At 41.6% G+C, this 14967-nt stretch overlaps 1 protein-coding gene across 12 annotated transcripts in view; it reads right to left on the bottom strand.

Annotated features, from left to right (window-relative positions):
- Positions 1–14967, bottom strand: part of RGS7 (regulator of G protein signaling 7) — a 176471-nt gene that overhangs the window by 78225 nt on the left and 83279 nt on the right. For all 12 annotated transcript variants that reach the window (XM_044448460.1, XM_044448478.1, XM_044448522.1 and 9 more), the window contains exon 2: positions 12875–12971. In XM_044448460.1, coding sequence (XP_044304395.1) covers positions 12875–12971 — 97 coding nt within the window. The remainder of the gene's footprint in view (positions 1–12874; positions 12972–14967) is intronic.

Raw genomic sequence — 14967 nt, 5'->3', positions numbered from 1 at the left:
CAGATCTAAGCTTATTTCTCAGTAACATTTGTTTAATAGTGTCTTCTGTCATTAAGCAACAATATACTTTACACCATGTGAATAATACTAAGAGCAAAAAGAAGAACAGGTCCATATCCTGAGAGTCTGTGACTGGTCCAAAGTCACCCAGTTGGTTCCATGGCTGACAGAACCCACTAAAACCCAGAACCCACTAGAACCCAGTTCCAGTCCTGCACTCTGAACCACTACACCACACTGGGTCAATAGTGGGGGTAGGAGATGGCAAAGGACAGGTAGTTTTACTTGAAAGGATTGAGAGGAAGGGGTGGAGTTTTGCAGTTCAGCCTGCGGGAAACTGATTTTGTGACAGACTAAATATGGAAAGCAAAGGAGAGGGACAAATTGGGCTTGGTAAGTAAGGCTGAAGGTAATTAGGGCTGAATGCAGTATCAGTGAATATGGAAGCTGTAAGTGAGAAGATCTCTTGGTAGGAAGTGCACATTAAAAACAGAAACGGACCGTTTAGGATGTGGGATTGAATGGGTGCGGGGAAGCGAGTTCCAGATGACCTTTTCATGCATGGTCTTATGTATGTTTCTCCCTGTGGGGCTATTAATGCATCAAACATGGTGAGTCAGTCAAAGTTGGAGTGTCCTTTTCACCCCTTGCTTTAACTCAAATTGGACATTTTGGAAAATCTTAGGATGGGTGAGAAGAGAAGCATCTCAATGGTAGATGCTCTCCATGCACAATGGCCCAAATCCACGGGGAAGAGTCCAGGAGCCGAAGCTGGGAAGAACAAGGCCTGCACACCCCACACCTCCCACATTTCCACGGTGCCTAAAGGTATCGGTGGCCATTGTGCTGCCTAGGACCAGATCCCAATGTGCTTTTTTTCCTTCTGTTTTTTGTTTTGATGAACATTTTTGCAGGGTGAAAGCATGCTGCTGCAGAGTGAAGCTCCACAGTAAGTCTGCCAGTTTCAATCCCAGAGTGCCTCTGGGACCCACTGCAAAAAGAAAATAGATAGATAGATGGGAAGATAGATACTTGTGGAGCTCCTGCTGATGCTACTGCCACTGTTGGCATCTCAGCAAGGTGAGAGAACGATTTTTTTAAAGTCTTTCGTTCCTCCTTTTGGATCACTTCATTAAGGAGTGCTCCAGCCTGGAAAATGCATGGCCAGAAACCTCTGTAAAGAGGTTAGAGGACAATTTGATCTCTCCCCACCACCTAGAAAGCAAGGAAGTAGGGGACCAAAAGCAGGCCACCTCACAGAGCACACTGCCCAAGGCCTGCTCAGACTGTCCGCATCGCCAAGAGGTAGGAAGAACCCTGCTTGATCTGTCCTGACACTGTGGTGGCTGACCACTTCCTTGACTTGGTCTAGTGCCTCGGCAGGGTCCCCAGTCAGAAGAGTGCCAGATGGAGCAATAGCCTCCTCGGGGACAAGGTAGGTCCATCTGTTGTGTCTTATCCAGTTTGGCCTTCAAGCGATTAATGATGCCACCCCATGCATGTGCAGGCAGCAGGTCTGGTTGAGGATACTGGCAGGTGTGGGACCTTTTTTGTCTAAACATGCATAAGATTGCACCTCAGATGGAAGTAGTTACAACTGCACCAGAGGCTCAATGTTGTGTAGCCACCAGGTGGCTCTGCTGCTACATGGTCCCAAAGAGATGGTTGGGATCCCAGTTCTGGATGGGTGTGGGATTTTTAAGATCCATACTGGGGCCTGCACCTACTCTACAGTAAAAATGAAAAGGAAAAAATAGTTGTAGCTGCTGGATTCAGATGAAAATAACATCTGTTTTGGTGCCTAGTAGATAGGTTAGGCATGGCTGAATGGGATGCTTTACAATCCTTGGCACTTTGCCTTATCACCTTGGAATATTTATTAGGTTTTTCAATAGCACAAGAGTACACTATAAGAAAAAAAGAATAAAACACATTTTAGAATATAATAGCAATTCGTTTTGGGTGCTCCAAATGCTTAACAGAATTTGTCGTGCTGTCAAAGGTTCAAATTCCCCCCTGAATGGCAATTAAAATGAAAAAAATAAAAGGGAAAACTGTTTTGTGGGTCAGTGAGATTTCAGAAGTGGAAGCACCCACAGGAGGAAAGGGTTAAACATCCTCTTCCTGAGTGTGATGGCTCCAGTGTGAATTGTGGTCCCATGAGCTTTTTTTCTTTGGATTCACTGAAAAGTAGATAGAAAGCTGCATGCTAACATATCATTTCACCCTAAGCAATGATGAACTTTTTCTCATCAAAGATTTAAAAAAATATTTGGCAGCAAAAATTAACCACACTGTCTAAAACTAAGGAGAATGCCCTTGAATAACTATTAAATGAAGATCACAGATCTGTATAAATGAACCTTGTTTGTCCTGATAAGATATAAATTGCACAGCATTTTGGGGGAAATCCTGTAACATATGTTTTCCATAAGCACTAGTGTAAACAGCATTCTAACATGTCAGTACGGATTTCCTGACATCTGTTTTTATCAGGAAATGGTGCATGATGGATGAAGCTTACAATTCCACTGTACAAAATGCCAAAGGCTAAAGCAGGATCAAAGCCTGTCACCATCTAGTGAATTATTTTGACACATCAGACCATTGAGAATCTGAAATGTCACTAAATTTATTTATACTAGCTATTCCAAGTATTAAGGGAATCAAGTATGACCTTTTATCTTTCCGTGGTATCCTTCCACAGAACCACTCCAAAACTACAAACTCTAGCTGAGCTAAAGTACATAATACTATGAAACTGACATTGCAATAATACATTCATAAATTCTTTGTTATTTTTTAATTCCAGATTTTTAAAAGTTGTACCTGTATGATAAAGATGCAACAAGAATATCAAATATTATGCAATGAAAAGAACCACAGACCACCAAAATGTTTGTGTATTTACTGTCTTCATATTCACCTCTTGTATTAAAAATAACCAAAGGGTGATCTACACTTGTGGTTTATTCCACCACTGTATTGTGTGTCTTACTTGCATGACACTCAACATGCTCTTTAACCTAATATCCTTATGCGACTTGGCCATTTTATTCCAGATTTCTTGAGAATTATTTTAGTAGTTTTTCAAACCTTCTTCTGTGTTCCTTCCAGTATATATTCAAATATGTTCCACCTTTCCAATATTGTAATACATTTCCCAACTGGGAGGGGTCAACAGTGGGTAGGGTGAAGAAAGAGAATCTTGGGCCTTCCCATGAGAAGCGCCTCGTCTTCCATTTTCTTTGTATGCATGTATCTATTCTATGTCTATACTCCCAAGGGGCACCATTGGAGGAACAAAAGCCCCTCCCATCTCTCCACAAAACTCACCAAAGCAGTTTTGTCCCTTTTATCTCCCACCCTCCACGAGCCTGGAAGAGCTAGAGTGACCCTAGCACTTGTTTTCCCCCTTCAAAATGACACATTTTTCTTTCTATATGTGTTTCTTTAAGAACTGGGAGGTCATGAGAAAATGAGCAGTCAGTGCTATTGCTGCTTCTGGGTTAAAGTTCTATGTCCTGGGCATGATGAAGTTCACAAAGACATTTAATTGTGTTTTATTTTGCATTTCCCACCCTCTCCTATTCAAAACAGGTAAGGGAAGTGGGCTGAGGCAGTATTTGAACCTAAAAGAGTGAGAGATATTTCAATATCTCAATGTTTTGTAGAATTATTACTTTACAAATAAAGAAACTGATATACAGACTTGCATACTGAAGGCCAAGTGGCTGAATTAAACCAGAAGCCAGACCACCTGCCCACCTGCCCATCCATCCACCCACCTCCCACCCCCACCCCCCCTCTATATATTGATATTTGATTGATCATTCTCCTATCACAAGCCTGAGTGTAACAAAAACACAAAAAGGGTCACCAGATTTCATCCCTGCACATATCACATGGATCTTTATTTCCTACTCAGGAACAACTTTCTAATGGTGCAATGAGCTGTAAGAGGGAGAGAAGGTAACTGAGGATGGTCCTCTATTTGATGGCATCCTCTGTTTGAGGGCTGCCCATTTTAAGTCCATCGTAAAAACACCCACCAGAAGGAAGAACTGGGTCTTCACAATTGCCCATCAACAGCACTTTGGACATGCAGATCTGTAGCCCCCGATCAGTCTCCCCTTCTATGGTGAGATGCAGCATATTTCTGTCTGGATTAGAGCAATTCTTTCTGAGTTTGCATCAATGCAGTTTGCTATTTTATGCTAACAGGTTTCCTCTTTGCCTGTGTTCTGGCACCACAGGTCCTCTTTTTGAGCAGTTCACAGAGCCCTTCTGTTACCACTTACAACAGGTGCCCAGAGGTGGCATCCAAGACTGCACAGACTTGGGGAACTGAACCTGCATTAAGGGAAGATGTGACTTCATTACAGATCAATTAATCCATAGTGAATGTGTCTGAATGATGCAATTTAAATTTAGACTCTCTGGCCTTCAAAGCATTCTGCTGACAATAGCCCCATTAATGTTATTACCCCAATTCTCATCTATAAGAATAACCCAGCAAAATTCACCTCAGTAAAAAATGGGAGAAAATTAAATCAGAATGTGCAATTTCATTTAACAAAATAGGATCAGACACACAAAGGTTTTATTAACTGTGATTGCTTTGGCAGGCCAACCATACCCAAGAGATATCTGCATCCCCACTGCCCTTTTGGTGAATGTTTCAGCATTAGGCTGAACTATGAAGCCTCACTTAATTTTACAGAAAAAGTAGTAGCTATTGTATTCCATATACATTTAAACAGCTTTGGAGTATTTTTACACTGCTGATCTTCATGTTAAAAATATCCATGATAGTGCACCGTTCCACATCATTTCTATGATTAATGTATCAAGTTCCCTTCACTTCTCATTAGTCCAAACCATTTTGTCTGCAATCACCACCCTGGAAATCAAAGCAGGACTATGTAAATCAAGTGTCTCATCTTATTACTGATATTCCTTTCCAATCAACATCAGACAAGAACACACCTAAAACTCTTCAGTGTGATTATCTCTGCTGATTGTTTCAGATGATTAAGAGATTAAATGGCAGTTTCCCTGTCAGAAGCTATATTGAATGCAGTAAAGCCAGTCCCTTGGATATTTTTGCTTCTCAGCCTTAATTTTCCAATGCTTTACAGAGGAAATGGGCCTTCAGTTCAATTTATTTTAAATGTTTGTTCTGATTCTGTTCGAGCCAGTGAATGTTTCATATCAGATGTTGATGGCCTCTCTCTCTCTCGCATGCGCGCGCGCACACACACACACACACAGAGGGAACAAAAGAGTGAACTCTTGAGCATCTGTTCCAGCCCGAGTTCAATGGAGACTGAGCTAATGTTCAGTTTCTCATCCATTTCAGGAAAAAAGGGTCATTATAATTTTTGTTCAGTTCTGGTTTGACTTTCTGTCCAGAAATCCTGAACATACAGGAAGGTGTGACAACATGTGCCCTCTTACAATTAGCAGATGGTCTACAGAATATACTGTACTATTCCTATTTGTAAACTGTCCCAAGAGCAATGTACTGAAGGAAGGGTAAATTAAACTTTTAAATAAATAAAAAAATAATATGCACTTATATAAAGCCATCCATCCAATTCTTTACACAGAAACAATTCCACACATTCTTACAATGAGTTGCCACTTCTCTTAAACACATTTCCCTTAATTCTGAGTTGATCCAAGAACGAAAGAGGGTTCTAAGCGTAAACCCTCCTTCTGAATTGCAGTTTCATGTGCATACAAAGTATGCCCAACACTGCAATCGCAAAATGCAGGAGCAGAATCTCCTCCTCTTCCACACACAACTGATTTGTACTGACTACTGTTTTCCAAAGAGAAGACAAAGGGGAGCCCCAGCACTGGCAACAGCTGATCTGCAGTGGCACTTCTGCAGGCAGTGATATCTGGATTGGTGCCTGTGGAGGAAATCACATTCCACACCTTTAAAAAGGTTTACTTTCAAGTAATGCGATTAGCATCAGATATTAGATGTCCTAAATGACTCAGGGCCAAACTAGACATGGGATTAAATAGACCTTTGCAGCTGCAAAGTTTACAAGTTTAAAAAATGCAAACAGGGTGATAATTATTGGGATAAGACCAGATAGAGAGGGAAAGATCAGATACAGAAGGGAGAGGCCCTTTCATCCCTTCTGGCAGACCAGACACAAATTGCTCATTTGAACTTGCTATTTGCATTAAGAAAAAAAAAAAAACACACACACACACACACACACACACACAGAGAGAGAGAGAGAGAGAGAGAGAGAGAGAGATGGTCACACCAGAGGGTGGGAATCCAAACTCAGCCTTCCATGTAGGGGCCAAGCCCACCACGCAATCCACCAAACTATGCTGGCACCAGAAGAATAGGTACTGCCAATTCATTACCTAGTCTGAAATTTACCTAGATGGCAATATGGTTATGCCTAGACTTATAATCAGTCATTTAATATTATTCTATATAAAAGTGAAAATCCACCACAGGATTCAGGATTGTTGTCATTACTGCTTTTGCAAGAAGGACGAGAGCTTGGACTTCAGAGCTGCTCTGCACAAGAACGTATGGCCTACCCTGGTGTCTTAAAACAAATGTACTGGCCTATAGGAATCAGCCACGTTCCTAACAAACAGATATGAAGTCAACAGTCCTTGGTTCTCCTTGGTGACTATATAACCCAACAAGAGTTATATAGCAAAAGAATGTAGGAACTGGGGAGGTGTGTATGTCTGGGAAGGGGGAGTGCTTTTATATCTAGGGTAGATGTGTATGTACATATAGAAGGGGCAGAGGCTGATGTTTATCGGGAAGGAAGGGTGTACATATGTGTCTGGTCCACTGTGCTTGTGAGCACATATACAGCTTGTAGGACTCGTGTCATGCTGAACAATTCTACCATTTTACTAATGGCAGGAATCAAATGTTGCTGTTAGTCGCAAAGTCATGTCCGACCCATCACGGCCCCATGGGCAACATCCCTCCAGGCCTTCTTGTCCTCCACCATCCCCCGGAGTCCACCTAAGCTCACACCAACTGCTTCAGTGACTCCATCAAGCCACCTCATCCTCTGCCGTCCCCTTCTTCTTTTGCCATCTATTGTTCCCAGCATTAGGCTCTTCTCCAGCAAGTCCTTCCTTGTCATTAGGTGGCCAAAGTATTTGAGTTTCATCTGACCTTCTAAAGAGCAGTCAGGGTTGATCTCCTCTAGGACTGACCGGTTTGATCACCTTGCAGTCCAAGGGACTCGCAGGAGTCTCCTCCAGCACCACAATTCAAAGGCCTCAATTCTTCGGCACTCAGCCTTCCTTATGGTCCAGCTTTCACAGCCATACATTGCAACTGGGAAAACCATAGCCTTGACTATCTGCACTTTTGTTGGCAGGGTGATGTCTCTGCTTTTTAGTATGCTGTCTAGATTTGCCATAGCTTTCCTCCCCAGGAGCGTCTTTTAATTTCTTGGCTGCAGTCCCCGTCTGCGGTGATCTTGGAGCCCAGGAAAATAAAATCTGTCACTATCTCCATTTCTTCCCCATCTATTTACCAGAAAGTGAGAGGACTGGATGCCATGGTCTTAGTTTTCTTAATGTTGAGTTTTAAGTCAACTTTTGTGCTCTCCTCCTTCACCCACATCAAGAGGCTCTTTAGTTCCTCTTCACTTTCTGCCATTAGAGTGGTATCATCTGCATATCTGAGGTTGTTATTTCTCCCAGCAATCTTAATTTCAACTGGTGATTCATCTAGCCCCACCTTTCTCATGATGTACTCTGCATATAAGTTAAATAGGCAGGGCGACAGTATACAGCCTTGCCGAACTCCTTTCTCAATTTTGAACCAATCAGTGGTTCCGTGTCCAGTTCTCACTGTTGCATCTTGACCTGCATATAGGTTTCTCAAGAGACAAATAAGATGATCTGGGACTCCCATCTCTTTAAGAACTTGCCACAATTTGTTGTGATCCACACAATCAAAGGCTTTAGCATAGTCAATGAAGCAGAAGTAGATGTTTTTCTGGAACTCCCTAGCTTTCTCCATGATCCAGCGTATGTTAGCAATCTGATCTCTAGTTCCTCTCTCTCTTTGAAATTCTGCCTGTACTCCTGGTAGTTCTCGGTCCACATACTGCTGGAGCCTAGCTTGTAGGATTTTGAACATAACTTTGCTAGCATGTGAAATGACTGCAATGGTGCAGTAGTTTGAACATTCTTTGGCATTGCCCTTCTTTGGGATCGGAATGTAAACTGACCTTTTCCTATCCTGCTACCACTGTTGAGTTTTCCAAATTTGCTGGCATATTGAGTATAGCACTTTTACTGCATCATCTTTTAAGATTTTGAATAGCTCAGCTGGAATACTCTCACCTCCACTAGCTTTATTGTTGCTCAGACTTCCTAAGACCCATTTGACTTCACATTCCAGGATGTCTGGCTCGAAGTCAGTGACCACCCCATCATGGTTATCAGGGACATTAAGCTCTTTCTTGTATAGTTCTTCTGTGTAATCTTGCCACTTCTTCTTAATCTCTTCTGCCTCTGTTAGGTCCCTGCCATTTTGGTCCTTTATCATGCCCATCTTTATGTTTGTGAGCTGCCCCGAGGCTTCGGCGAATGGGGCAACATAGAAGTTCCCTAAATAAATAAATAAATAAATAAATAAAATCTTTGCATGAAATGTTCCCTTCATACCTCCAATTTTCTTGAAGAGATCTCTGGTCCTTCCTATTCTATTGTTTTCTTCTATTTCTTTGCACTGTTCATTTAAGAAGGCATTCTTATCTCTTCTAGCTATTCTCTGCAATTCTGCGTTCAATTGGGTGCATCTTTCTCTTTCTCCCTTGCCTTTCACTTCCCTTCTTTCCTCAGCTGTTTGTAAAGCTTCCTCAGACAGCCGTTTTGCTTTCTTGCATTTCTTTTTCTTTGGGATGGTTTTAGTTGCTACCTCTTGTACAATGTTACAATCCCCTGTCCATAGTTGTTCAGGCACTCTGTCTATCAGATCTAATTCCTTAAATCTACTTGTCACCTCTACTGTATATTCATCAGGAATATGATTTAGGTCATACCTGAGTGGCCTAGTGCTTTTCCCTACTTTCTTCAATTTAAGCCTAAATTTTGCAACCAGAAGCTCATGATCTGAGCCACAGTCAGCTCCTGATCTAGTTTTTACTGACTGTATAGAGCTTCTCCATCTTTGGCTGCAGAGCACATAGTCAATCTGATTTCTGTTTTGACCGTCTGGTGATGTCCATGTGTAAAGTCGTAACTTGAGTTGTTGGAAAAGAGTGTTTGCTATGACCATCATATTCTCTTGACAAAATTCTACCAGCCTGTGCCCTGCTTCATTTTGTACTCCAAGGCCAAACTTGCCTGTTATTCCAGTTATCTTTTGGCTTCCTACTTTAGCATTCCAATCCCCCATGATGATAAGGACATCACTTTTTGGTGTTAATTCTAGAAGGTGTTGTAGGTCTTCATAGAACTGGTCAACTTCAGCCTCTTCAGCACCAGTGGTTGGGGCATAGAGTTGGACTATTGTGATGTTGAATGGTTTTCCTTGGATTTGAACTGAGATCATTCTGTCATTTTGGAGATTGTATCCCAGTACTGCTTTTCCTACTCTTTTATTGACGATGAAGGCTACTCCATTTCTTCTGAGGGATTCTTGCCCGCAGTAGTATACCTGATGGTCATCTGAATTCAATTCACCCATTCCTGTCCATTTTAGTTCACTGATTCCTAAGATGTCGATGTTCAGTCTTGTCATCTCTTGTTTGACCACATCCAGCTTGCCTTGATTCATGGATCATACATTCCAGGTTCCTATGGAGTATAGATCTCTGCAGCATCGGACTTTCCTTTCACCACCAAATACATCTGCAACTGAGTATCCTTTCAGCTTTGACCCACTCGCTTCATTCTTTCTGGCGCTACTAGTACTAGCCTCTGCTCTTCCCCAGTAGCATATTGGACACCTTCCAAACTGAGGGGCTCATCTTCCGGCGTCATTTATTTTGGCATTTTGTTACTGTCCATGGGGTTTTCATGGCAAGAATACTGGAGTGGGTTGCCAATTCCTTCTCCAGTGGATCATGTTTTGTCAGAGCTCTCTGCTATGACCTGTCCATCTTGGGTGGCCCTGCAAGGCATAGCTCATAGCGTCATTGAGCTACACAAGCCCCTTCACCATGGCAAGGCAGTGATCCATGAAGGAGAGGAATCAAATGAGGAGGTGTCTGAAACAGGCTTAGGTGGTGGCTGCAGTGTGAAGAGCTTTTCTAACTAGAAATGCAGTCCTAATGGGGGGCCCTTATCTAACTTAATGCACATAGGCTCTGTGGGAGTATTTTATTTATTTTATCTATTTTGTTTCTTCGTTTTTGTTTTACTTTTCTGTGGCATATATATTCACAGCACTGCAAGAGGCCCAGGCCTTCCTGCAACAGTTCACACAATGCCCACAAGGCCACAGGGCAACATAGCATTGTATGAGGCATATGTACAGTAGAAAGTAGAGCTTGGCAGAGCATCCCCATGCTGCTGCAAGCATAAATGGGGCTTTTCTAAAGCCTGTAAAAACCTTACAAAGGCCTCATTGGCACTTGCAGTGGTTCCTGGAATGCCCATGTGACCATAGAATTATATGGACATTCTGGGGGCTTCTGTAGCCCGATAACCTGTCAAATAAAAGTCCTGTGAAGCTCCAGGTGAGTGAGCACATGCATGGCATTTTAGAAGTAAAAAAATACATGGACATCTCAGACATCCTGAATACTTAATCGGATAAATGGCATGACATTCCCCCTGAGGGATGGCTTTGAAATTTTTTAACTCCCTGCAAAAGTGGCAGGAAAACACTGGCGCAAGGAAAGCATATCTCAGAATTAGGGAGCAGAGTTCAGCACAGTACTACTTGGGGCCAAACGGTTGTGTATGCCTGTTCTATAATGTCCAATTCAGCCTAAGCCCAGCTGAAAGATCAAGAGCCATAAGAAAGGTGAACGAGGGCACCTTGAAGTTGTCTATCATCAGCTAACATCTTGGAAGCAGGCTGAGTAGGCATGAGGTCACCTGACCACAGCCTTGCCCACCATGGAGAGAAACACTGGTTTTCTATTTATTAGAGTCTACATTGAAATGTGCAAATTGTATGCAAATCTTTCATCCTTCTTTGAATTTCCTCTTTGTTTGGCAATGTATAAGCAAAGAGCCTACTTTGCTCTTACCTCCCAACATAATCAGAGGTATATCCCCTGCTATCATGAGAGGCCTAAGAATTTTATAATTAAGATCTGGATTGAGACTATAATAGATGTTGAGTTTTATTTCACACTCCTTTTCTTACATCATCAATGCACATATCCCTTTTCTTTCTTCTAGAAAACCCCTTGTCCTGCAGGTCTAGTATAAGTCCCAGGCTAGAATAGTCTGTGATTCTGAAATCCTGGCTGGGATGTGCCATGGCCATTACATTCTGCAAGGTTCCTGCCATATTTGCAGTTGCTGGGGTCCAACTCTGAAAAGCACAGGGCTTCAACCTTCCACAAAGACAAAGCAACCAGAAAACCCTGCAGCAAACTGAGTAAACAAGGCAGTGCCTGAAAATTTACATGAACAGCCCAAGCGATGTTGCAAAGTGGGACTGAATATAAGTCTCAAAAATGGAGGCAAAGTCATTTTTGTCAGAAAATTCTGCATTTGTTCCAGTCAAACTGACTAGAAATGAAGTTACATAGATTTAGAAACTAAACTCCAGAGTACCTGTATCATTACATGAAAACACTATATTGATTTTTTGGAATGCTAATGGGATTTTAAGTTTGGAAAGAGTGGGCAGGTCATCAGAATTTCCACATGTACAGTATGCACCTACAATAAGAGAATTCCACAGTATAAACAAGGAAGTATAGATACTTTATGGATACTTTATCATCTCTGAAAGGATTGGAGGGGTATAAGTATTCAGATTTGCTCCCAGAAGGAATCCCAGAATTGAATCTAAAAGTAGGCAGTTGCAGGGTTTTAATCTCCCCCAAATTATACATTTTTTACAGAATATCTGGAAGAAAGTATTGAATAGCAAAGCTGTTTTGATCTTGTTTTGCAACCCGTTCTCTTGTCAAAACCTGTCCTCTTCTAGATATATTGGCATAAAGGAAGAGACTTTTTTATTATTTGGAGTGGCATATGTTTTGAGTCACAAAGAGTTGTCAACGAGACAGAGTCAACCAAAGAACCTGAAGCAATGTTACCCGTCCCCAATTTCTTTCCCTCTCAAAATCCTCCCTCGCCTCCTTACTTCAAAACTTCGTTCCTTCAAAGAATTCTTTCTCATTCTTTATACTTCCCCCACCACCTTGGGGTTGCGTAATGGAACACACAGAAAAACAGAGAAAGAAAAGGCAGGGAGGGGATTGATATGTAAAGAACCCAATTATAATCCTGCGGAGAATCCAGAAGCAGAAGCCTTGGTAAACTGGCAATTTAAAATGGATTAAAAACCTAATGCACAAAAGCCCATAATGCATGGCCTAACAAAACAAATGTCAAGCATGTCAGCCCACTAGATATGCCATGAGCTTCCCTTTTCTGATACTTTCCTGGAACTGCAAGAACATGGCGGGTTGACATCAATTATCTGATAGGCTACAACACACACAGCTGGTAGGCTGTATGCAGTATGTTTAGGCCTGCTGTAAAATTTAACATTACTCTTGATTTATTTTTCTGTGTGGCTGAATGCTCACAATTATATTAGAATCATAGGCCAACTATAGATGTCATGTAACTAATCTCTGTTGCTTCCTTCTTACTTTAAATAATTTTCTGTCCTTGCCCAAATTTATCAAAATATCAAGTATATTTTTTATCTTACCAGAGAAAACACTGGGGATCTTGGAAAGAAAGCTTTTGACTGTACGGATGGGAATCCCATTTTTCTCATCTTGCATACGAGCTATGACATCTTCCATCTGGTCAACAAAGAAAAGGACAGAACACATTAAATCACAGAACATGGAAGAGCCCTGCTGGATCATACCAAAAGCCTATTTAATCCAGTATCTTGTTCTCACATTAGCCATCAGATGCCACAGTCATCAACTAGTCTTGTATTCAGCGTCTACAAGCAGGATATGAGTGGAATGACAACTTCCCACTTGTGTTTACCAGCAACTAGTATTCAAAATAACACACAAATATCATTTTAATGTTTATCCCACCTTTTTTCCTTCTAAATAATTCTATTTATCTAATCTCCTTTTAAAATCATGTCTTTGGGCAGTGAACTCCATAGTTTAAGCACTATGTGAAGAACCACTTCCTGTTGTCTGTTCTGAATCACTTTCATGCAATGATCCTAGTTCTTGTTTTATGTGAAAGAGATCGTGCATGTTTATGCCTCTGCCGTGTCTTCCTTCCTATCCTACTCCCACTTACATTTTTTTGTAGCTAAAGAGCTCAAAGTAGTGTAACCTTTCCTCCTCTGGGAGCTACATTATGATCAGTTTGGTTGCCATTTTCCACAGCTGTGTTTGCATATGTGTGAAGTATCTTGATAGATTTTCTCTCTCTTGCACACAAAATGAATAGAACCTGAAAGTTACTTTTGGTGAAATGATTAAAAGTTTAGAAGGCATATACACCAGCCTAAATAAGCAAGTTGCATTCATGGACCTTGAGCCAGGCAGGCCTAGAAGCACAGGGGTGACAATAGCAATCTCAAGACATTGGCCAATGAATTGTGTGTCTGGTTCTACATGTCCAACAGGGCTCTGGACAGTTTCTCAAATACAAATCTGCCACTTTAACTTTTTGTAAAACTTTGTAATGAGCATAAAAAGCTATTATTTACACACAAAGCCTTGGTTACAGCACCCTGGATTATAAATGTGGCCTCTGTGAGTCAGGACCTGTGACATTCTTCCATAATTATGTATGAATGCCCAGGTTAAAACACACACACACACACACACACACACACACACACACACACACACACACAGCTCAAGGATGAATTGCACTGGCATGATTATCCACACACACACCTTCTCAACTGCAGTATATGTGTTTTTAAGGAGGAATAACACGAGGGGAGGGCAACCCTCATGTATTTTATATTTATATTACATTCATAATCAGGTATAAGAAGTCTCATGATGCAGTCTGCACTCACACATAGCACTAAACCAGTTTACACTTACCACGATTTGTTATTTTTGCAGACGAGCAAAGAAATCTTTACCTACTTCTGCAATGTTTCTCTCCCAGCCATTTTGCTAGCATTCAGAACAGTTTCATTCTCAGACTGTTCCAAGGCAGACATTAGCCCAAACAAGCCAGTTTAAGCCACAGTTCTGGCTTCAGACACCTGAACATATTATGATTTAAATAAGCTCTGCTTTGGAGCCAACAGCAAACCAGAGATTCTGTATGAAGTTTATAGCTAGACTATTTGTAGGAATAGATTCAGACAAGCCATATTCAACAAGCCACACCATGGTTTAGCTTTATCTGTGAACCAGGCCAAAGTCTCACATCTTCCATACTCCAGACTGAAGGGAGAATGAAAGATCAGGCTAATGCAAGAGTTGCCAGCTAAGCCAATTCCTTTTACCTACAGTCACAGCCACATCCACACTCATCTCCTTCACCAGGAAAGCAGCTGAAGGTAAATCCTCCTCAAACACACACTGGTAACAGGAAAGAGAAGGCCTTACTACTCATCCCTGTCAGGTGATCAGTGCTGTCAAATATGGCAGCCACCAACAGTGGTTCAGTACTTTATAAAAGCAATTTTAAATCTAGTGTCTGTCCCCTTGCATTCAACTTTATGTCCTGGACTGTGGGACAAGACAAACAGCATTCTTTTTAACGTGGTTCCTCTTATCCTTGAGTATGAGCAGGAATGCTTATGTACAAACTGGTTTCCATGCATTCAATCACTTGTGGCAATACTGTTACGTCGTG

The sequence above is a fragment of the Varanus komodoensis genome, unplaced genomic scaffold (assembly GCF_004798865.1).
Source record: "Varanus komodoensis strain SLA01 unplaced genomic scaffold, ASM479886v1 scaffold1, whole genome shotgun sequence".
Classification (NCBI taxonomy): domain Eukaryota; kingdom Metazoa; phylum Chordata; class Lepidosauria; order Squamata; family Varanidae; genus Varanus; species Varanus komodoensis.
Note: the sequence above shows the minus strand (reverse complement) of the source record. Positions and strands in the feature narration are given on the sequence as shown.